General features: G+C 44.3%; 1 protein-coding gene across 1 annotated transcript; it reads left to right on the forward strand.

The window, feature by feature from the left end:
- The first annotated feature begins 60 nt into the window (after window positions 1–60).
- Window positions 61–23,503, forward strand: LOC139341716 (protein FAM53B-like). Its single transcript, XM_070978361.1, has 5 exons — window positions 61–217; window positions 10,552–10,821; window positions 12,698–12,752; window positions 15,452–16,326; window positions 22,281–23,503. The coding sequence occupies exons 2-5, from the start codon at window positions 10,741–10,743 to the stop codon at window positions 22,632–22,634; spliced, it is 1,365 nt and encodes a 454-aa protein (XP_070834462.1). The 5' UTR covers window positions 61–217; window positions 10,552–10,740; the 3' UTR covers window positions 22,635–23,503.
- Window positions 23,504–24,627: the final 1,124 nt, after the last annotated feature.

A 24,627-nucleotide genomic window follows, 5' to 3' on the forward strand; every position in this document is an offset into this window, starting at 1 on the left:
TACCCTCCGTCGATGTGGTGTGTCCGTAGGCGGATATAGTTACAACCAGCGCTGACGGCTGAAAGCAGCAGCGAGCTCTCAGCTGCTCGCAGTCCTGCTCAGTCCTGCGCTGGCTACGCTGAACTGGCGGCTGCAACTGCGACAAGCTTTTTGTGATTTTTGTCTGCTTCCCCTTTGCTGAAGATGACCTAACTTCGAAAGAGCCTCAGCTGGCCAGGTAGTAGGCATTTGTTCGGATACATGATCGCTGTTCAGGCATACATCACCATGTTTCCTCTCCGCTGCTGCGAAGTTTACTTTGTCTGCTCATGCTGGGTTTCGTCTGTGACGGAAGCGTTAGATGACAACGTTGCGAGGTTGATTTCATGCACAAATAAGAAAGCAGGAATGTCTTTTTTGTGCGTGAATTTCTAATGATTTGACAGTCGGTATGTGCTGCCTTCAACCAGATTAGGCACAAAGGGTGCTGCTTCTGGCATGTAACACTCATTGTGGATATCACATTATTGCCCCCCAGCTTAGATATTACAATTTCTGTACATTAAATCAGCTGTTGTTGAGTTTACAAGTGAGTCTCTGCATGTGAACGAGACAATCTGCTACGTATGTTCATCTGGTCTGACCAACCTGTTGCTGCCATTAAAAGTTTGTGCTCAATAACCTGCTTTAGAGGGGGGGTGCACACACTAACCAGGCTTTGAGCAAGCAAACTCCCCTCCATCTATCAACTGTGGTAATAAAGCTCAGGCTGTTGTCAAACAGTCCCTGTAGGTGGAAAGGCCGTGTGGTTTGCTCTGCAGCTCATATTGAGACACATCTCCTCACCACAACTCGTGAGAAGAGCTTGAGAAAGTCTTGGGTGCCCTCAGTTATAAGGCCTGGTTGCATATCTCTCACCAATCTCCACCACACATGTAAGTTTTTGTTCCCTTCTGAGATAGTCACCTGAAGCTGCTAATTGCCCAAGTGTTCATCAGAGGAGGTGGGTTTTTTTTTTTTTTTTGCATTTGTTTTTAAGGCTGAGCTATGAGCCACAGTGTTCTTCCTCAATTTTGTTTCAGTTTTCAGAGCAAAAATATAAGTCTGCATCTTTGGAGTCCAGTCAAAATTATATGTACTAATGTTGAGAAGTGATACAATCCTGACCAGAGCACAGAGAAGAGTCTGCGCGCTGTAAGCCTAAGATTGTTGTATTGCGAAGTTAATAAAGGATTTATTGGTGGCTATGTCTCTTAATCGCAGGACAGGGTTCACACTGATTTTGAAACTACTTTATGGCCCTCTTCATTCACAATGAACGGCAATTACGCTCTGAATATGGAGCACAGTGGCCGAGAAGCACTAAAACTGCTTATTTGTCAGTGGCATTTCCTTTCCTTTGTGGCTTAGGAAGTAACTCTTGGCGCTTGTGTTTTGCCCTCTCTGATATTGCACGACAGTTGGTTGATCTTTGTGGACACCATAAACACAATACCATGAGGAACTGGTTTGGTACCAGTATGCCTCGAAATGTTTCTTGCAGCCTGCAGCTGGCCTTGCCTCGCAGGCATGGCTGGATACCTTTGGTTAACAGGAAATGTCAGCAGTTTTCTCTAGAATCCTGCTCAGAAAACGCTTTTTCACATGCAAGGTGAAGCTGAAGTTCAGGTTGAAACAGAGACCTGGCAAAGATTTAATCACATGTCAGCTTTAGTGTCTAATTACAAAGAGTTTGTTGATAAGGGTATCTCACAAAAAAACTGGCTGGGCTCAAAGGAAGCTTGTTGTGAGTATTTCTGATCTGATATCATGTGAACCTGCAGATGTGTTGTTTGCAGTTCCCGTTGATTTTAGCTGAAAAGGCTGGCTTGAAAATATGCCAGTGGTTTTTGTCTCATCACAGTTGCCGTTAATCCCTTTTATTTTATTTTTTTTACATTTTTACTTATTTTATTTAAGTGTTGCAGAACTTGATGCGCCGCAATTGTACTTGGCGACAGCTCGGACATTGTTAGTCTGTAGACTTGTTTTGGACATACAATAGATATAATTTATGGGAGCAATTAAGGCCGGTGGGTTTTTAAAGGGGATCACTCTGCACTCCAGTGTGTGCTTAAGACGCACACATTTGCAACGTCTTTGTGTTGCAGGCGAAAGGCCCTATTAGAGCCCCATTCTGTCAGTGGGCAGCTGTGTGCTGAGCAAGCCACTGGTCCATTCTCCGTTTGTGTGTACAACTCTCCCCCAGTCCACACACTGACACACATTCGGAACCTTTCCACCCTCTATCAGCTTCTCTCTTTTAGACTTTCTGTGTGTTTCGTCAGCACTTTTTGCATGTTTTTTGCTCTTATTTGTCTTTCTGTTGCACTAATACTGTGGCTCTTTTTATTTCCCTTGTTCTCTGGCCTGAGGCATTATGCAAAGCTACCAGAAAAAGGGTTGTTAGCCATGCCTGTCTGTGCTTCCATGCTACCCTCTATTCATCTCAGAAGCTTCCCTTTCTTCTCTGTGACCAGCAGTCATAACTGCTGCTGCTTCAGACCCACTGAAACTCATACCACTCAGTTTCAGAGAGTTGAAAACAAAACTTAGCGATTTCTCTTTTTCACTGTGTTTGTTGCAGTGCTCTTATTCCTCATTTTGTATATTCCTTCCTCATTAACATGATAGATTTGTAAGTCTGGCGTCTCGACGCCCACAGAGCCAAAGACCTGCAGCTGAAAAGAAAAGAAAAGAGGCATTCTCACATACACCAGAGAAGCACTCCCCCAACCCCCCAAGACGGGCACCAGACTCCACTTAGAGATGAAAAGCATTCTGGGATGCAGTAGGAATGCTCACATCAACACATCCCACTGTGGTGATTCTATGTGGTGACAGTGAAGAATCATCTGAAGTTTAAAAAAAAAAAAAAAAGCTGGCTCTGGTGTTGTTTTTGACTCTTGAATGAGTGACTTTTTATCTTCAGGGTCTTAGTTTTATCTCCATCTGAAAAAAGAGAAAACACTTCACTGGCGTAGATTGTTAGTCTGAGCTTGTTTGCATATCCACCGTCTGATGGTTACATGCAAATGTATGTGTGTGTGTTACTTACAATGTAGGGACATAAATATGTTTACATTGTCACATTGCGGGGACTTGTTCCTTATGAGGACAAAAAACAAGTCCCCATAATGTAAGCCATTGAATTTTAGGGTGAAGACTTAGGTTAAGGTTAGGGGAAGGGTTACGGTTAAGCAAGCAGTGGTTATGGTTAGATTTAGGGTAAGTCTCCGGGAAATGAATGTAAGTCTATGTAATGTCTGAAAAAGTGAAGGAAAGGAGTGTGCGTGTGTGTCCATGTGTGCATGTGTGCGTGCGTGCATGTGTAACCTGTATTCTTGTGGAAAACCAACCCACCAGATGAGCTCATGCTTTGTCTTTTGTTGCCTTGTGTCATCATAACACTCCTGTTATGAATGACAGTGGTTGGCATTGTTCTGTTTTCCTCAGCTACTTTTGGATTGGCTTCTCCTCAACATGACAGCCGTCACATAGCTCCTGTGTGAATCATGCGGTGTCGAGACAGCTTTTCTGTAGATCTAGTCTGGTGATACGACCCCCCCCCCCCCCCCCCCCCCTCCAGATAGAAAAGAGAAATGAAAGCTTCTGGTAGTGTTTGGCACAGACAGCTTATTTTGATATATTTTTAGAACATGTTTTCCACAGTTGTGTAAGCAAAGTATGGACTTTTACAGTTAACTGCAATAGCTTTTCCTCATATAAGCCTGTTTGGAGGATGTGTTATATCCTTGTGCAAGCCTAGGCTTGAGAACAGAGCCAATGTGTCCTGCCCATCCTGCTTGCACAAAGAAGGCCAATTATCACGAGGACATGTGTCATAACTCCTGGCTCTAGGCCTTTACGGTATATTCTAATTGGTTCTCACTAGTTGACGTTGAGTCTGACAGCCTGTTTTACATACACCTGCAGGTCTCTCCAGCAACAGCACAAGACTGAACACCAGCAAGCAGCAAGATTTGCAACCAGTTAGCTTATTGGCAGCAGATCAGCTGAATCATAGGATTTCAAGGAGTACATTTAGGATGGCACAGATGGAGATCTAACACAAGTATTACAATAGAAAACTTTAAGCCAGTCTCTAGTTTGTGAGTCAGTGAGCCAACTTGAAGCCTGGTAAAACTGAATGGTGGCTACAAAAAAAAAGGTTCTGCTGTCACCACACACCTTGTTGCTGCCCAGCATTCAGACCTCATCATTGCATACAGTAGATAGGATTGCCACAACTGAAACTAACAATTTGATTTCAGTCAGAAGTTCTCATCATTAACATAGTTTGATTAAATTCAGCCATTCCCTCAAGCACAACAGCTCAGCATATGTAAAACATAAGAAACAATACTGATCGGCCAGCAATGTGAAAACACATGCAGACTTTGCTAATGGACAAGTTAAAATGACTGCTTGTTGACAACACTCTGAAGAAGTTCGAGAACTCACAAACACGGCACTGCGATGCATCTGTGTTACACCCCTACTACACACTATGCTGAGCAGTCAAAGGGTCCATATGGTGAGCTGAGCCCCCTCATGAATGAATGAATGGACCGATGGAATGCTGCTCATAGTTTTCTTTCTGACATTCTCCCACCCTTCCCCTGTCACCCATAATACACCTCCACAACATAAGCATGGCATTATGTAACGGCAGCCATGTCACTGTATTGGTTGATTGGTAGTGACAATCTTTATAACATCACTTGCACACACCACATAGGAGTGGTCGCCCCTCACAGAGCTGAGCAATTTCAGGGGATGGCGAGCAGGGCTGGAGGCTCCCATGTAATGTATCCCTGATGGATTAGGGCTCTGGTTAGTGTGCACAGAACAGAACAGGCACTCATGGATAATGGAAGAAACCACAGACGGAAAGCAAAGATTGATTGGGGGGGGGTGTAATTAGTGGGGTACCTGATCTATGGAGAGTCAAGGCATGTGAGGGTCACTCCAGGGGGGAAGAGGCCCCATATGTTCCTTTACTCAAACTGAAACACCTGATCCTACGCCTGTCAAGATTTCAGTTAACTAAGTCCTGGTCTGAGACACAGGGGTCGACCTCAAATAAATTTCAGGCTGCCTAAAAAGAGAAGCTGTGTTGTGTTTGCAGGTTGCACGTCACCATGCTGCAGCTCCGTGAAGTGGCCTTGCTCAATAGTCCAGTTTCCTATAACAAACACAGATAAAGAAATGATGAGCTGTTCAGATATTATTCTTTACTGGCGGGATGATGATGTCCGCCTTGTTCACATCACCAGTTGTCGCTGTTTTGTGTTTGGTTGCTATGGCTACCTATTAAATTCCTAGAAACAGTGCACCACATAGCAACTGTTTTATGAAGTAAGTCAGAGAGAAAGTGGCCCCTTGAAATATCTGTAAAAAATCTTACAGGAGTGATTTAACTTGGAAAAAATGCCTGCAATGCTTGTCGTTGTGAATGGATAATATGACATTAAATGCTGTTCATTACTTATCTGCTCTCTGTCAGTGAATGTAGCAATAGCAGATATGCTAAATTGGCCTTATCTTAAAGTTATCACATAATAAAACATGGGGGCGAGCCAAGTCATGACTGACTTTATGATGCAGCTTATTTACTAGAAATGTTTATATAAAATCAAGGTGGAATGTAATAGTTTTTCTTTTTTTAAGCAGAAGTGGTAAATGAGGCATTTTATCTGAAGTTAACTCAGTGTCACAATGCTGTGTGGTTCTCTCTTCATGTATTTAGTAATGAAGTCAGTGCACTCCACACCCAATTCAGCAGCGGCATGTGACCACAAGGGAAGCACACCCGTTTACTGCAAAGGGAAGTGAGCTTGCATATGTCACACTTAGATGTCTTCATGCCAGCTAATCAGTGAGAAGAACAACAATATTAACTGGACTTTCAGGTTGGCTGAATATAAAGAGCATTTCTCAAGAAGTTCTTTTGACTTATGATTCCTGCTCCTGTTTTTTCATTGCAGAGCTTCAAGGTAACCGCTCCTATTCCAGTGTAAAAATGAAGCGAATGGTCTTATGAAAGTTCTCATTAAGTGGGGGCTTTAAGTGCTGGCTGTATTTATGCAGAGGTTGTTGGACTGTCGTTAGAGAAACGTTCAGGGGAATCTTCCAAAGGAAGCCAGAACCTGACTACTGACAACGCATAAAGTTTGACTGAATGAGCTTTTGATTCTTTATGCACTTCTGAAGATCTAGTGTCGTGATGGTGTGTTGTTTTTGGCCAGTGTTCCCGTGCCAGTGGGTACTAGGGTGATGGCCACAGCATTCGGTGGTATGTCTTGACCTCCCTAGGACCATTTTTACGACCTTGGCCTCATAGGGGTGGCTGTGTGTTCACCCTGAATTAACAATCCACACCACGGACTTTCACAAAGGAACGGCTCTCACTTTCATTCAGCCCAGACTACAAAAACCCTGAGTGTGCAGAACTTTTCTTTTTGATGTTTTAATGTTGTTTCCCATGGACATACCGACTACGTAAAACAGATGCCAACATCCAGCTTCTTGCACCAGAAACTCTGTTCTTGCAAGGCCAGCCTGGTTATAGAACACAGAATACACATCTTAAGATACTACTACTACTAGTACTACGACTACTACTACTGTCTAGTAAATTTCAGTTCATCACTGACGCATAACCTTTTCAAAACACGTTTTCCACTTGTGTCATCCATGCAGTGTTTTGTTTGTTTGGTCCTTGTCATTCCATTACTATGAAATGAGATGGTTTCTTTCAGCTGCAGCCACCGATCAAAGTCTTGACACCAGACGCGCTCCGCACAAGTATGCAGTAACCAGAGCCAATTGGTGATGGACACCAAACACCCCGTCACAGAACTTTAGGGGGCCCCAAATAGGCTTCTATTCATCTGCCTGTACAAATCACAGCCTGGGCAAGGAGCCATATTATCTTAGCTGCCCTTTCTAGTGCCCTCCTGAGTCATTGGCTATTGTGAGCCAAGAGCTGCTGTCTGCGCCCCAGCGTACACAAATCTGACTAGAATTACCATTAGGTTTCAGCCCACAATGGAGGTCAAATTTAGCAACATGAACCTAGAATGTTTTATAGGCCCAAACAGCATCATAGTTTCCATTTAGTGATGAGGCTTTCCTTCAGTTTAATTCAAATCAAATATGCAATGACAACTGCACAATTACAGAAACAGATTTGACCGAACAGCGCAAAGCAAGTCGTTTCTCCATCTTGTCTGGCTTTGTTTGGGACAGGCGTTATTGCTAGTAGGACGTGTAATGAGTAGATGACTGAGCCGGTCTTACTCCTGATCACAACTTGCTGGGCTGCTGTTTGACATACTGAAAAAACATGGCAGCTGTCCTGAAAATGTCAAATTTCTTGTAATTAAGCTAATCTGAATGGAGAACTAGTACATCCAGTTCCACAGTCATGCTTCATTTGAGATCTACAATGCCTTGTTTAACTTACTGTGTACGATATTAGTGTACATCAAGAGAGGGCAAGTCAAATCCGAACTTAAGCCACTCCCCTTTGTGTGCTGATTGGTCCGGCTTTAAGATGGCAGCATCGAATGATTCTCGGTGAAGGATGTGAAAAATGTACATGGGAGATTTTGGCTGCCTTTATGATACTGTATTAAACACGCCACACAATAGAAACGGTTAAGTCTGACCTATCAAACCTGTAGGTGAGGTGTCATGCAAACTGATCTTTGATATGATAGCAAGTCAAATAAAGGTTTTCCAAACAGTGACATGAAGGCAAGACACACTTTAAGCAGTGAAAATCTGCTCTCCACTTCTCTCTCCATTAAGCTCTGGCTTCCCCATCAGGAGGAGTCGCTTCATTAAGTAAGCATGGCTCCAGGTTTGACTTCACACTCGGTCTGCCCTCTCCCATGACCCCACTTGCCAGTCACTACACGCTACACACACACACACACACACACACACACACACACACACACACACACACACACACACACACACACACACACACACACACACTTGAGTGTAGGTTAGCATTTGCTTATATGTGTACAGACACATATACATACCTCGAGGTGCTGTCTCAGCCCAGATGGAACACGTCACACTTCCTAGCGGCACCAGTCAAACAACACACTGTAACAAGCTTCACACATGACTGTCATGCTCTCCAGCTCCCACTCTTAACACACCCTCACAAGCCCTGCTACACTGCTGCACCCATTGCTCCGTGTCTGTCCTAATCAGTAAAGTAATCTGCAAAACTGATCAAGAAGAGCACTCCCTCCTCCTTAGACTCCCACCACCAGCACCCGACCTTCTTGCCTGTGGAGGCCCAGTTGTGCTCCACTGACTCTCTGGGATAAATGGAGATAATGGGAGTCATATGCTAGCAGTTGGTTTGGGGCAGGCCTACATGAAACATTTATAGTCTTCATGTAGTCATGGGGCTGGAGAAGAGGGAAAGGATGTAGATGGCATATTGAAACAACAGGGCTTAAATAGACTGGTACAAAATTGCTTTATCAAATCCTTGTGTGAGCAACCTGCCCATATTTTCTTTCATAATGTGTCCCCCTTTTCTCTTTGCGCAAGTTACTGTCCCACAAAACTCATTTAATACCCAGTGAACACTTGCATGCTTTTCTTAAGCATGTTACATAAGTGCAACAACCCTTGCTTACCAGAAAACCACATGTTACATGGGCAGGATAACATCGTAGGGCTGGAAGATCCATTAGCCTCATGTGTTGCTCCACAGCAGAAAGCTGTCATTAGCCAACGGTTGATTGGGGGATCTGAACCATGCTCGTACTCTCTAATTGGATGCTGTCAGTGTGTTTGGTGGTTGGCTGATGAAGGAGACGAGCTCCGGCTGAAGGTCACGACTGCTCTTCCTAGCCCCCCCCCTCCTCCCCGTACAGAGGATAAGCAAAGCGTAACTAAACCTGCCCATCATTTACCTAGATCCTTCCCATGCATGAAGCTGTATCAGAAAGGCTGAGTAGAGCAGACATGATGAGGCATGTTTGTCATAAAAAAGCATATAGACCATCTGCCTTGCATATAACTCCCTCCAAGCGTTTTAAGAGTTTGTTTACTACAGCAACTACTGTCTGTGCTTTGCCATCTGTGGGTGCAGGCGGTCAATGAGGCAACCGCAACTCCGTATATGTTCCTTTTCTATTCATGTTTGTTAACCACATCTGGAGTCATGTGACGTGAGCGATGCCTTTTTCCCAGATTAGCTAAACTTTGCTTTCTGTTACATTGTGTTTAAATTCCCATATGCAGAGAAGATTATGTTGACATGCCAAATGTACCATTAAACACAGGGACAAGGAAACAATTTGGCATGTGGCAGCATGTTTGCAAAGGCTCTTTATAGGCATGGAGCTATATGGAGAATTGAATGGTTAAGCCATTATAAGTGTCAGGATGGTAAATGTTGACTGGGAAAACAGAAGTCAGTACATGTCTTTCTCAACTGTAACAGCAGTGAAATTATGCAAATTTTTGGTGTTAAGACCTCGGTTGCGAACCACTGCAGCCATCGGCCAGATTTGAAAACAGGCCTATATATTTTCAAATAAAAACTAAAATTGATTCATGAAATTGTTCGTTTTTGAACCGAATCCAAGGACAGATGTCATTTTACTTATGAGTATGTGCAGACTGACAGAGTTACAGCAGGTTATGTGGGTACTCGTTGGGAAAAAATGAGTCTTATACGCGAATATGTTCTATATTGCACGACATGGCTGGAGATATAACTGATCTTCCACACATGATAAACAGTGACCTGCTTCATTTATGGTTGAATGAAAGGACTGTTGTATGTTGAAGTGGTGCAAATAGGCTAAAGCTGTAGAATTAAAAATCCATTTAGTACTTGTTTCATTTAAAAATCCCCTCCAGACACTTTTTAAGGCGTACATAAAAAAAACATTTGCTTGAAATAAAAATTTTATTTGATATGTTGTACCTGAAAAATACAGAATCTATGAATGAAGATGAAACACATCTTTGAGCGGTGAAGGACTTTAAATGAGGCATTTACGTGTGTTATTCATCTGGTCTCATTAGTCTTACTTCGAGCACCACGGTCTGTTCAAGCAGAACAGATCAAGGCACAGTCACTGCGGTTTGCATGCTTCTCTTCATATAGGGGCTGTGTTGGATGGTACATTTTTATAGGGAAGTATATGAGCCTTGTCTTCAGTGCATTCATGAAAACTCCCGTTAGGGGCCTTGATTTGGCCCACTTTATGCTATTTGCCTATAATTTGCTTTAGGCTATACTCAAACACGAGGTGTGTTTGGACCCATCTCTTTAGTTGTCTTGTCTGCCAGCCAGACACACCCAGAAGCTGGATTTTTGTCTTCCCACTACCTGTGGAAAATAGTCGTTGAAATTTGTTGCTATGTTCTGGCATGATGAGATAACACTGTGTCCTAAATATAAACCTTAGGAGGAAACTTTGAGTGTGAATATTTCAATGAGTTTTTATATTTTTCTTTCATCTCTTTCCATCAACACAGGGATCGGCTCAAGTGTGAGAGACGCCCTCCTACCTCCACTACCACCATCAGCACTCAAGGGCTTCTCCGCAGATGGGAGGTCATCAACCGGTCGTCTGTTTTGCCCAAATGCTCTCCGCCCTCATCTAAGATGGCTGCCCGTAGCCTTCTTCTGCATCCGAACAGACTGGAGCAGGGCTGCGTATTACCATGGTGATCATTTTCTTGAAAACGCTGGAAAAGAAGAAGGGTGTCAATGATGTAAGGTCCAAGAACATCGAGAGACGGCTGGTGAGAGAAATCTTTTTGAGCTTCACACACAAAACAAACCAGCTGTTGTTGCTGTTAGGAGTCTGCACAGTGTTTCACAGATTAGGCAGCAGTCAGCAAAATGAACACTTCAGTGATTATAGTACATACTAAGTGCATGACCACATGCCACAGATGGCAGCAGTATACTCACTTGCTAAGTGCGTGTAAACATGTTAGACCACAATCTAGTAACCTGTTCATAAAGTGAAATGAACATTGAGCTTTTTCACTTCGTTGGTTGTCTTTCTGCAGCCAGATGAGAAGATCCCTATCAGTTTCATCTTTGTTCATTCAGTAAGTCATCCAGGATGTGTTTAGCCTAGCTTAACACAAAGATTTAAAGTTGGGAGGAAAAGCTAGCCTAGCGTAGCTCAGTCCAAAGCCTAAAAAATATACACATTTTAACAACTGCGAGCCATTTTTTACAGCCTGTATGTTGTGTATTTAGCATTTGTAAAACAGAAAATGAAACAAGATATTGCGGTTTAAGAAGGAGATAGCTAACACATAGTATTTCGCTAACCGCTAGGCTGCACATAACATTAGCGCCTCAGAAATCCAGTGGGTGGCATTAATTCACTTTTGAAAGAAAAGTCAGCCAAAATGTTTTCTTCTCTTTCACTGTTTGTGGTAAGAACGGCGAAACATGCCCCAGTCCTGATTATTCTATTTCCTTCCTCATGTATCTTAGTTTCAGTTGTATGCAGAACGTCTGCAGATAAAATAACGAGTCTTCACATTTCATTTGTATCTCCCTGCTCTATTTACATAGCACAAGAGTAGTTGAGTATTGTAAAATTAATAATCTGATCAAAGCTTTCACTCTTCCTGCTTCCCTACCTTATATTTTGTCTCCAAAATGTAAACAATCCTTAAGCCTCTCAAGGGAGGGTGTATCAGAAAAAATCTTAAACACAGATTAACATCAAAATCAAGATGACGAGCCTTGCAAATCAATATATGAATGCTTTTGGGCCGTTGTAGCTGTTTGCTAACCATGTTAAAAGCTTATTGTTTCATTTAATTGTCTTTTGCAACATGATAGCCTTTATTTTGGATTCTGTACCCTGTATCTTAGAAAACATTTTCTGTTGTGGTAATAACCTCAAGGTGAGTCAGAGCAATCTTATCACGGCATTTTCCCTTTTGTCCTTTGTGTAGACAGCCACCACCCTGCTGTCAGAAGTGAGCTGAGAGAGTGTAGGTGTCTTAGAAGATAGGCGTGGGTAGACAGAACTGTTTTCTACTCCTGAAACCTTTGTTCTTCATGCAAACTAAAACACATGTAACATTATCGTCCAGCATCATCTTAAAGGTGAGCCAGCTGTTTAGTTTGAGTTTGGCCTTATGAGAATGAAATAATAACGTTGCATTAGTGAAGAAACTGGCTTATTGTATTACACACATGGAAAGGAGTTTAAATGCATGTTTTTACAGTTTTGACAGAGCTAGCATAGAGTAGCTTAGCAGTTTCTGGTTTTAGCTGTTTTTCTGATTTTGGATTTGCACAGTGATATACAGAAAAATGTTCAGGTAAAGTAGCAGTACCACAATATAAAAATACTCTGTAATGCATGATCTGCATGTTGATTCCCTGCAGTGATGAGTGACACCTTTCGGTTATTTCATCTATTGTTAATATAAAGCTATTGATTAGTGCAGCTGTGATTAAGCATTTCAAAGTTGCATCTCATTGAGGTTGAGTTACTTTCCACTACTGGTGGAGTATGTTCTGGACTTACTGGACAGGGTTACTAAAACGCTGAGATGAAACTGATACGGATTTTCGTGGACTTTTCTTCCCCACTTTTTGGTGTGTTCTGTATCTCCCTGACGGTCTGCCTATCCCCCACAGCGTGACCTCCACACCATGAGCAGAGGGACCACCCTCTTCTCCTGTGGGACTGTGGGTGAGTTATCTCCATTTTTCTTTCTGTTTGTCTTCCCCTCTTCGCTTCCTCTTCCATGCAATCAAATTGCCTTCACTGAAGGTCTGGACAGTATCAGTGGTGGAGGTAGGATCCTTTTCGTTATAACATAATTTAAAAAATGTAATGGCATAAAGGATTGCCCCTTGAATCCCTTGATAAGCTCAACCCTCAAGGTCAGCGACCCTCACTATAACTGTCTCATTGTTTATCCCCTCTGTCTCACTTGGTATCTCACTTCTCCCTTTCTCTGTCTGTCACTCATCCCCCTCTCATGATCAGGGTGCACCTGCCTCCACACAACGTTGCACACCACTCTCATGGGAGCAAACTGTAATTGAATATGCTGTTGCCTATGTCAACAATTTCCCTTTGGCTCAGTTAGTGTTGCAGTAATTACCCCCTGTGTTAAAAGACATGCTACAGTTAATACAAGCCCCTGCGATTACTCACTATCCTCCTTTTCTTTTGCTGGGCGATGTGGTGACGTCACAGGGAGGAGCGTGGCTTGCTGTTTCCACTGTTAATGTTGACATTAACATTGTCTAGCATGTCTTGTTAGTTCAACCAGCACTTTGTCTCTTGCTTTCAAAGGGTGGCCTTTTGAAGTTCATCCCCTTCTCCCTTTGTCAAGTTGTTTTCCTAACATTCCTGTCAGGTCGTCGCTGTAACCCCCGTGCATTGTTTGTCCGCCCAAAACAATGATTTCCGTCCACCAGGCTGCAAGAGAGCATGCCAAAATTAGAGACAAGCATCCAAAAGGACGGGATTTGGATCAGCAAGGCAGCCCTTTTTGCCAAGTGGTCGCAACTTGACCACTTGGCTCGGTAGTTCAAGCCACTATGACACTTTACTGTAGGTGTATTATCTCCCACAACTGTGTGATAGACCCTTTTGTGATGATACTGAGACATTTGGCAGGTCCTTCTGCTTTTCGAAGCGCATCCTGCTCACTGCTTGACTAATGGGAGTGACTTGCCAAGTGTTTCACTGATTTCTTATCATGATTTGTAGTTCATGTTTTTGGAGTCAGCATTCTTGCAGGTTTTAAATAGTCAGGAATGTGGATGCTATTTATTTGTCTGCTGGATAACTTAAAAATGGCATCCATAATATTTGGTGGACTGGCATGTCTCGGACTGAGAACTTTTTGTCCAGTATGGTACCATCACAACTTACAGCTGAGGTTTGTCCTTTAGCTGCTGTGAAAAATAATCATGTAGTGCACAGTGATCTCTTTGGGCCATGCTGCCGGACACTAAACCATAATCCATCCATCCATTATCTATACCGCCTATCCCTTTTGGGGTTGCGGGGGGCTGGAGCCTATCCCAGCTACAATGGGCGAGAGGCGGGGTACACCCTGAGCCGGTCGCCAGCCGATTGCAGGGCCACATGTAAGGACAAACAAACATTCACACTCACACCTATGGACAATTTAGAGTCATCAATTAACCTAATGAGCATGTTTTTGGTCTGTGGGAGGAAGCCGGAGTACCCGGAGAGAACCCACGCATGCACCAGAAGAACATGCAAACTTCACACAGAAAGGCCCCTGACCCGGGGATCGAACCGGCAACCTTCTTGCTGTGAGGCACGCGCACTACCTGCTGCGCCACCGTGCAGCCCACTAAACCATAATGTAAAGAGCAATATCAAATTCTTCAAAAACAACCAACTTCTGAAGACTGAGTGAACATTGATTTCTTGAAATGAATCGAGTGTGAGTTTTAAAATCCCAGTATGCTCGCAGAAAATCACATATCGTCAGTTTCATGTTTTGCAGCTTTCAGCACAGTTACACATGAGCAGCACTGGTTTAAAGTGTGCAGCTGCAGTGTTATTTCCTCTTGACTTAACCATGTCATCATGACAAACAACTGACGACAAATAATTTTCTTAAGTGCACCAAAGCTCATGATTTTTGTGCTGAGGGGTGTGTAACTGCCCAAAACAACCTTAAGTGTATGTTCAGTTTCTGCAGTTACAACACAATAATTTCCCTCTTTTGTGCCTCCATGAGCCGGCAGCTGTGGCCAGAGGCATTTTATTTTGAGGTTGGCCGTCTGTCCATCCAACTCTCATGAACATGATTATATCAGGAATGCCCCCAGAGAATTTCTTCAAATACAGCACAAACGTCCACTTGGACTCATAGGTGAACTGATTAGGTTTTGCTGGTCAAAGGTCACTGTGACCTCACATCTGTCCCATTCCCATGAACGCGATATCTCAGGAACACATCACAACCATAGACCTTTGACTCGATGTAGGGCCCTGTGATTTCCACATTGCAGGAAACACAGGGGGAATTGTGGAATTTGATATTAAAAACTGAATCAAGTGTAAAATGCAGAATTGCATGAATTACTAAAATGTGGTTTTTAAAGATCAGGGTCTTACAATTCTAAGCATTTTTTTCACAGTGTCTAAGTGCCTTAAAAATGATATTGCTTTGTGTGTTTTGGTGTTTCTCTCTCTCTCTCACACACACACACACACACACACACACACACAGAATTCAGAAAAATTTAAATGGAAAACACGGGATTTAGGAAAGAACGCAATGAACTCTGGAAAAAATCCTTCAAAGTCCTCACTGCATATATGCGTATATGCACACTATAAAACACACATAATATGGTCAATGAGAGTGAGTTTGTATGTTTTGAATTTTGCAGAGGCAGATAGGTGGCTGGACCTGGGACAAAGCTATGCCATCCAGCAGAGAACACCCTGCCAGTCTGGTGCCAGTCTGGAGAGCTTGTGGGACGTGATGCCTGAACCGGGGAGCTGGCACTGGACCAAGGAGCCAGGCAGCGCCACAGCAATCACCAGTCTGATAAGAGATCTCAGCCTCGTCGACGGCAGCGTGGCTAGCCCCCACTCCCACACCACGTCCACCACTGCGCACTACACCACTACAGCTACCAGCCAAGCTCCCACGGCACCCCCGAGCAAACGCCAGTGTCGCTCCCTGTCGTTCTCTGATGAATTCAGTGGGTTCCGCTCATCTTGGAGGCCTCAAGGCTCCCGGGTGTGGACAACGGTGGAGAAGCGAAGGTGCCACAGTGGAGGAAGTGTCCGAGGAGGAGGGGGTTTCTCCAGCGGTCATTGTCCCACGATGCAGCGTAGCTCCAGCTTCAGTTTGCCTTCGCGCACCAGCATCCCCTCAGATGGATCCCTTGACCTGCCTTTCTTCAACCAGCAACTGCCTCTCCACCCTCAATTCACTGCCTCTGCAGTCTCCCCTACCTCTCCTTCCTCACATCACCTCTACTCCCACCAACACCACTTCCTCAGGCCTCTCTCCCTCTCGCACGAGCAGATCAGCCTGCCAGAGCTCCAGAGGGAAGAGGCGTCAGAGGCCAGCTCCCCAGACTCCACCCCAGAACTGGGGAGACGAGCCGGCCAAAGAGCCGGGGGCACGGGGTGTCTCTCTCGGAGCAGGTCCCAGCCCTGCGTGCTAAACGACAAAAAGATTGGTATGAAGCGCAGGAGACAAGAAGATGCCCAGGAGCAGCGGCCCTCCCTGGACCTGGCAAAGATGACTCAGGTTAGCTGGAAATGTTGAACGCATGTTGACACGTACAGACAAGCACACACATTCACATGCATTTGAATGCTGTTATAATTTGATAGCATACCTGTCGTTCACTGATTAAACATAAATCAGCATGAGCTTATTCTTAATCTTGCTTTAATGCTGCAAAAGGTCCTCTATTGCATTTAGTTAAATCTTGGACCAAACACACTTACCATGCAGACAAATACCTTTTTGTTCTTGCACCAAGGGGACATTTAAGAGCTCCTCGAACATAAGCGGGTCTCTCTCTGAGTCTGATCGGGGACTGGATTAAATCAAGCTGAATTAAGTTTTCTGGGTCGTCGGTCCGGGCCTTCAGGGCTAAGTGATCTCAGGCCTCCCTCTCTGCAGCTCAGGGAGTGGTGCTTACTGAAGGAGCATTCCTCATGTTCGGTCACGCTGCCTAGCGCCACGCTCTAGCAAGCCCGGCTCCGGTTTATCATTACATTTACCCTGTTGGGTAAACAGCCCATCCAAAGGTTGGACCACTTCCTTCTTTTCTGCAACTTCCACCCAATATTTCCATCTTTCATTCCCTATACTGCTTCATCCCATCTCTGCCTACCATCAGGCAGTTAGAGCAACCAAAGGTGATTAATAGTGGGGGTATTTGGATGCACAGAACTCTGAAATTGCTCTGCCGATGTCAGGAGTTTGTTTGTAAGGTCAGAGGGAAGCCGTGGAATAGCCAGAGAGAATAAATGACCCCTGGTCAAACCCAAACCCAAAATAGAACCGTGCAAGTATTTTAATGACATGTACTGTTTGGATGCTTGGCAGTGCTCTGATGTTTTTACAGAGCCCAGAAAGATCTTGATTTGATTTTTCACATCACACCCTGCGTCACTATTCATTTGAATGCTCTTGGAAGTTCTGCACAAAAGCTAGAGCACCAACAGCAGCCACTGATACATTCATGTGATGCACTAAAATCTTCCCTCGTCATACCTCCTGTCATGGAAATATTGTCATTTTCCTGTTCTCTTATTAGAAAGCACCATCAGTTTATCCCTCCACCCTCCCTTCCTCTTCCCAAAGATTTGTGTTCCCAGCCAGTCACCCTCAGGACCTAGCCAGGGTTGGATAAACAAGGCTTTGGTAATGGAGCCTAGTGAGCGTGTTTCCTCTAGTCATGCCAGCAGCTAAGAGGGGAAAATCAAGCACGATGATCACACATGTACGCACAGATACACAAACACACACATGGAGTCATTTTTATGTTACATCTGGTTGCAGCAGTGGTCGAATGCTGGAGCAGACCTCTGCAGATGATTGCTCACATAGCAGTTCTCAGCGGTTAACAGGCAGAGCCATTGCTTTCAGTTCTTTTTTTTGTTTGTTTTTAACTGAACTGATTTGCATGATTGCATGTACTCGGCACTGTTGAAAGGAGTCAGGCCGTGCAGGTTAGATGGGTCATTTCAGATCTGCTGTTGCAGTGTTTACTCTCTCACCGTCTTGCATTCCTGGGGCGAGGAAAGGAAGCAGTCACACAGCACATCCAGCATCGTTTAGCACAAATTTACACTCTCACTTCTCTTTCTCTCCCTATGTTACTCAGACTTAACTTGCTGGTCTTTTTTTTTGTGAAAGACTGCATCTGGTGTGCCCGGGGTACCTATTCAAGCAGGGTTGTACTATGTCGAGCTAAATGAAATAACCCGAAACTGAAGATTCATGTGGTTGTCATAGTTTAACGACGTGGTTTGTCTCCGTAAGGGTCAAGGGAAAGCTAGCTGGCAAACTGTCTGGAAAAGGAAGCGATAATGTGGAAACGCAGGGCTGGTTACAACCTACGTCTGTTCTAGTAAAGAGAGAACACGAGAATTACCGTCAGGGTTGGGAACAGATGAGATTTTCTCGCCTCTTATGGGAATTTGGTTCTTTGCTTGATTTGTGGAAGAGATTTGTACCTGCAGTTATAAATGTCAGAATGGCTTCACATTTCTGGTATGTGACTGTTTTACCTCAGCTGCTTTTGGGCAAACTTAATGTGCGAACCGACCGCTCACAGCATGTGTGTGATTTGAAGTGACGCTCTTACTCCATTTTTCCCAAGCAGTGGGTGGTTTGTCATCACAGCATTTTCAGGCTCTGAAGGCGTCCCATTCAGCCCTGCCTTTAGGGTGTAAATTAAGTTGTTGGCTCTTCTCACACCTACACACACTTGCCACCATAGCTCCTACATTTTATAGGTGTGTGTAGATGAGTAATACAGTCTTAAGTCCAGGTAAAGAAAACAAGAGTAGGCAGTGCATATTTGTGATGCCCAAAGGAGCCTCTTGTCTTCTCTGTACAGTCTGCTGGAGGTTTGGGGGGGCTTAAGGATCATGAGGGTCGACATTAACAAGTCCCCAGTGTGTGTTGTCTGTGGAACATGGTGTAACTTGGCCTGTAGATTCCTCATCCACGTCAATGAAGGCAGGTGTGAATTCTGGGGATGCATGCCACGCTAATCAGCTATAACTTGACTACCGTAGGGATTTGCATGCGGCCACCCCCAAAAATTCCTCGAATATCCTCCCTGTCAGCCTTGTGTATCGGCTCACTCCGCTGTCCACTGTCTGGCTGCCCTTTCAACTTGGCCCTTCATTGTTTTTTCCTCGGGTGTAGTGAGCTGTCAGACGGGGAATGTTATCTCTTGATTCTGGGTCACTTGCTGAATGATTGTTGACGCAGCTCACACGTTGCTTTTGAGGAAACGGCCCGTGTGAGGCCAGCCCGGCCACATTCACCGGGATTTTGTTATGTCTGTGTCGTCTTTGTCGCCCCAGTTGACAATTTGAGCTGCATCGCTGTACAATCCGAAGAAAAATTACAGGCTGTCTCTGGCTCAGCTGTGTTCGCAGTAGAGGTGGTAATAGGGGGCGTGTTGAGCGAATGCTTGAATGCGTGTGTGCGGCTGCCTGTGCATTCAGGAGAGAAATGGCAGGGTGAAGAAAGGGGGTATTATTTCTGTAGGGAAGCTGGCAGACAAACTCCTCACTCCTCTCTATTAATATCTTCTCGCTGGCCCAAGTTTGAGCTGCTCTGCTCCTCCCCTCCTCTCCCCATCTCTCTCCATTCCTGGGATGGCAGACATGGTGATCATAGCTGAGCGCCAAGCCCTGCAGGCTTATGGGAACACCTAGGTGGGCGTCTTGAGGTGCGGTGTTGCAGTGTACATATGTAACGACATGTTGCGACTTGTCCCAAAGGTGCTCTGTAAAGCATCCCCAAATGCCATCATGCAGTCACATGTCTTACCTCTGCTTGTTCAGCCACTCCTCCACCTTGACACATTTATCTTTTCCCACCTTACCTGTAGGCATGTGCTCATATCTGCTATGCATTCTCTCTGCGGTACAGTGAATACCAGACAAATGCACCAGACGAAGTGTTCTCACACAGACGGCAACATAGATAATTGATGCAGAGGTGTGCAAATATGTAGTCTGGCTGTCAGGAATGAGTTAAATTCTCTGGCCTTTGTTTGCACCCTTGCCGTCTCTTTTGTTTTACAGTTGTTTGCTGTTGGAGGTCTGTTTGCCTGTCTTCCTCCTGTGTCGCTGGATGTTGTTTGTGTGACCTAATTTCAGCACAGAGCTAATCCAAAGAAATACACTCACATTTTGTTGCTGAACATAGTGTATAGTAAAATAATTGCGTAATTTTTCTGTGTGAGTGCAAACCTCTCTGTATATCTGTGTTTATTTGTGTGTGTATGATTCTAGTCAAGTTCACAGCAGGACATTTGCCATTGTACTTAGCAGGGTGTTATTTGTTGTTTGCTCTAATTATCAGTGGGATATTTGCCTAACCTCTCGGCTTGTGCTCCCCTCACAGCAGCTGCCTTTCAATCCAAACGTTGTACATAATGTCCTTAAAGGTGAAGTTGTGGTTTTGTTGATCAATGGGAAAAGTAGGCTGTTACAGAGTAATGCAATTGATTAAAGTTATAATCCTAAAAATAAGATTTTCATTATTCTTTTTTTTTTTTTAATGCTATTGATGGCCAGCAATCATGCCTTTAGTACCACCATGCTGGACAACATTGTTGACTTTTTCTGCCGTCTTTATTGAAATGGTCTCAGTCTACAATTTTTCTTTGGCTTTGTTCTAAACAGATACAAGAGTTGCTCTTCGTCTTGTGTATTTCTGGCATGTTTGCTGCCCCCGGCAGTCAATACATGTGTCTTTTCAGAGCTTTGGGACCCGTACTACACTGGCCAAATCAGCTAGATCTGAAAACTTAAAGGAAAACCCCACCGAGTTTACTCATGAGGTTCAGATTATGCATCATGAGGAGTACCATTCAGTCTGTGAGGCTCTGGAGGAGTTTTTAAGGAAGGTTTCATTGATGATGTTTTATTCTGGGAAAAGTAGTGTCCAGTGTTTCTGGAGCTTGATACATAATGACTACATGTCAGGATATCTCGGCCTCAGTTTAGGGAGTCACAATAAATACTGTAAAACGTGGTCACAACTGAAGCAACAAGGGATTCCAACTTTAAATAGCTAATTCTTTAGTCAGTAAGTGTATTAACTCCTGATTATGGCAGTGAGTGAGGCGAGGCAGCATGAGTTGAGAGAGCCTACTTGTGTGAATGGTAAATTGAATATAGGTTGGATGTATTCCATCTGGTTGGGGGTATGCTCAAGGGAAAGGAAAAAAAAACACACAGGCAAAGCTGGGTACACAGTCGAAATCCAACCCTGCTCCCCCAACCTGCCACCACACCCACCCAAATCCCCGTCAGCCTCGGCAGATTTTATAGAAAGCATATTGTGGAGAAGCTGCCTCTCCCCCTCCTTTCTCTCTTCCTTTCGTCTCCTCCTCTGCTGTGATAATTAGTAGTGGGGTAATACCGGGGGTTGAGCAGAGAGAGCGAGGGCTCAGAAATCCCCTTTTCCACTCTAGTGGGGTAACTACAGCAAAGGCCTCCCACTCCTCACACAATCACCTCAAGCATTTGCAGATGAAGTATCCTGAGCTTGAGCAGCTTACACGTAAAGTTAATCCAGCAAAAGAGAGCAAACCTTAAATTCAGACAGCTAAAATCCTGCATTGTAGTTTTCATTTGGACCGTGCTAAATCAGGGCAGGGGAAAAAAGTGAGTCCACTAAAGTGAGATTTAAAAAAGGGGAGACTCCCAGTTCATTGTAACAGGAAAAGCAATGTCCTAACACACTGGGGAACATTAGAGGTGTCTGTCATGTAAGCTGAAGCTCTATAGAGGATAACCTCATCTCTATTCACCTCCATGCCTCCAACATCTGCTGCTGGGGCACTCCAGAGATCATTAACCCCTTCACTGCCCTGCGTGGCTGCCTTTCTTTGTTGCAGAGAGGAATTCGGGGTGGAAAGAGAGCATTAAAGCAAGCTGGGAGACAACTTCTTAGTGAATTAAATCTCTTAAAGGTCAAGTGTTTAGAGCAAAAACACAGTTGTTCACATACAGAATCTCCCTGACTCTCCCTCGAGTGCAGAACTACAAAGCATCGTAAAAACTGGGAATAACAATGGCTTAAACAAGAACGTCCTCCCGTATACAGGTTTGGGTTCCCAGTCATGCCGTATGGGTTTCACAGTGGCTTCCATAGTGATAAATAGGCCTCGAGCACAATTTGAAACAAGATACCCTCTGTGGTTTGCAACTCATCCCAGTGTTTTTGTCAAACAACCCAGAGGGTTAGAACTTGTGTGCGTTCTTCGATGGTTTGTGTGTGTACTCGTGTTTACATGTTCACATGCCGTCGTTGAAAGGGAAGGCCAGCTTTCGGCTGCCCAAACTGAAACCCAACCTCACACTGACATTCTGGAAAACCCTGAGCACCAGCTCCTCCCGACAGAGTTCTTCTTCTACTTTTCTAGCCTCATTAGACAGAATGTGAACACAAGCTGAGGTGAAAATCTGCTTTTCCTGTTTGTCTCCCCTTCACAGAAACTTCAGACTTTTCAGAGCTTGAGCTGCCCCGGGTTCTCTGCCACAGACGGCTGCCAACCAAGCCTGCCCCCTCCCACCTCTGAGACCTCCAGCCAACCAGATTCAGACTTCACTGCTGTGCCCGAGCTGGGACTGGATTCACAACAGGAAGTGGTGAGAGATGACGAGGAAGAGGATTCATCCTACGAGGAGCTGGATAGCGATTCGGCTTGTAGTTTGGACTCACGGCCCACGTCTCCTGTCGACACTGTGGGCGGTAAACGCACCCTCTGGAAGGGTGATTGCGGGACAGGGAGGGACATTTTCCAGCTGGGGGGAGAGCTGGATCTTGACCAGATTGAGAGAAACTGAACATTTTATAGGAGATTTTCAAAGAATGTGTCTGGACTGTTGTTGAACGTTATTGGACATTGATGATGTACTAAGAGATGACTATTAAGAAGGGCTGTGAGAAAGAGTGGAGGAGGTTTCTGTCTGTGTTGAAAGGGAAAGAGGAGGAATGTGATGTAGATGATAAAGGATTAAGTACGTTGTTAAAGGCTGGCTTCTTAATGACACATTTGCCTTGAACATTCTTACTGTTTGAATCAAAAGCAGTGACCTTAGTTGTTTTTGTGTGTGTTATTCAGCTTAACTCAGGAGTAGGAAAGTGAGGGTTAGTCTTAAAAGCCCCCACTGTCTTTTCAACCTGATGACCTTTCCAAAGTCAGCTAACCGTAGAGTTGTAGTACTGTAGCAGTAGCCGGGCTCTCCTGTATCTAGCTTGAATTGTTTTTTGTTCAGATAAAGTGAGGGTATCAAGGATGGGGTGAAACAGGGAGGGGTAAACAACAGGAAGAAATATCTTCTCACAGACTTACCCTTGGCCTTCTGCTTCAACTTTTCTGCACACATGAAAATCTGATTTGTTTCATTTGCTGAATGTAGACTCAATAAGCTTTATGAGGAGTTCGGAAAATGACGGTGCCTTCTTTTGGATGCTTGCTCTCCCTGTTCTCTTCAAGAAACTAGCCTCAATCGAAGCCACCTTTTCTGACCTTTTTGTAGTTTCTTAATATGCAAATTGTATATTTGAATTCAACACTGAATCTCAAGTTTTCAGTTCTAATATCAGTGTATATTTTTCTAAGTAACTGTTTTTTATGAGCTGTTTGTGAAGGAGCAAGAATACAGGGCCTTTCTTCTAACAGAATGGACATGAAATAAATTGATGACCTGCACTCGTGTGTCTGGTTTAATTTCAGCGTATTAATGAATGCTCAAGATTGCTTTGGAAGACTTTCACTTTGACAGATCAAAGGTCTGAATAAGCTGCAAAGTTTCCATCTACTCTTTAGAAGTCATACCCGCTCCCCCTCACTCACTTCCTGCATCAAATTTCAGAACCGTTTTATTGCAGCTCACTCATTCAAGCGTCATTGTATTGAATGTCCAGGTTTGATGTCCTTTTGTTTATGGAGCAGATTAATATGGCATTTTCTTTTCACAGTGATGATCTAAGCTATTTACAGCAAGTTAGGTAGACATCTGTGTAATCCCCTAATGTTAAAGCCCCAAACAAAATAGCAGGAAATCTAGACATGGAATATCCCTGGCTGGTAACCCAGCAGTGACCAGAGGAGGTGATGTCAGGAGAAAATGTCCCGGGCACTGCGAGGCAGACAGACAGACATGTCGGCCCGGGCGAGTTTGTTCCTCCCTGGGATTTCCTATCATGTCTCTCTAATGTTTGTCCAAGTTGCTGAAACAAACTCAAAAGCACCTGCCACCTTTCTTCTACAGGAGTCTACATTACAGGCCTGTGTCGTCATAACTATTGGCCACCAGGGAGGCTGGCTGCTGAAATAAAGTGATAGGGCAGATTGTTTTTCCAACACGGGGAGGAAAGCCCTGCCTGCATAACAGTGTTTACGTCCAAAACAGGATGTTCCAGCCTGTCGCAGCTTTTCCTTCGATCATGGCCTTGAAGGAAGGTGAAGTCCGACATCTCAACCCTGAGGTGTTGGCTTACACAAACACACACCCAAACACGTACAACACACGCACTCATTCAAAGGCCATGAAATAGATACTGGATGTGCAAGGCTTGTACACGCAAAAAACCTGTTGCCTGGCCTAGAAAACCCTATTAGCTGTCAATTTTCCTTCTTTTTTTATTCCCCGTGGGTGAGCGTTTGTCTCTAGATGTTGCAAAAATAGGGATGAGTTGAGTTGATTAAAAAGAAGGGGCTCAAATTTAGAGGATGTAAAGTGAAAACAGCATAAACTGGTGAAAAGCTCAGACATCTGTTCACACCTCACTTTTTTAACTTGACGCAGAAGGCTGGAAACACAAAATCCCGTT

This window comes from Chaetodon trifascialis, chromosome 13 (assembly GCF_039877785.1).
Source record: "Chaetodon trifascialis isolate fChaTrf1 chromosome 13, fChaTrf1.hap1, whole genome shotgun sequence".
NCBI lineage: Eukaryota > Metazoa > Chordata > Actinopteri > Chaetodontiformes > Chaetodontidae > Chaetodon > Chaetodon trifascialis.

Bases quoted from the DNA above. Each gene is read 5' to 3' on its own strand.
- LOC139341716 (XM_070978361.1), top strand. From the start codon at position 10,741: ATGGTGATCATTTTCTTGAAAACGCTGGAAAAGAAGAAGGGTGTCAAT. The intron at 10,822-12,697 runs GTGAGAGAAATC...TATCCCCCACAG, and splicing joins AGAACATCGAGAGACGGCTG to CGTGACCTCCACACCATGAG. The intron at 12,753-15,451 runs GTGAGTTATCTC...TGAATTTTGCAG, and splicing joins CTTCTCCTGTGGGACTGTGG to AGGCAGATAGGTGGCTGGAC.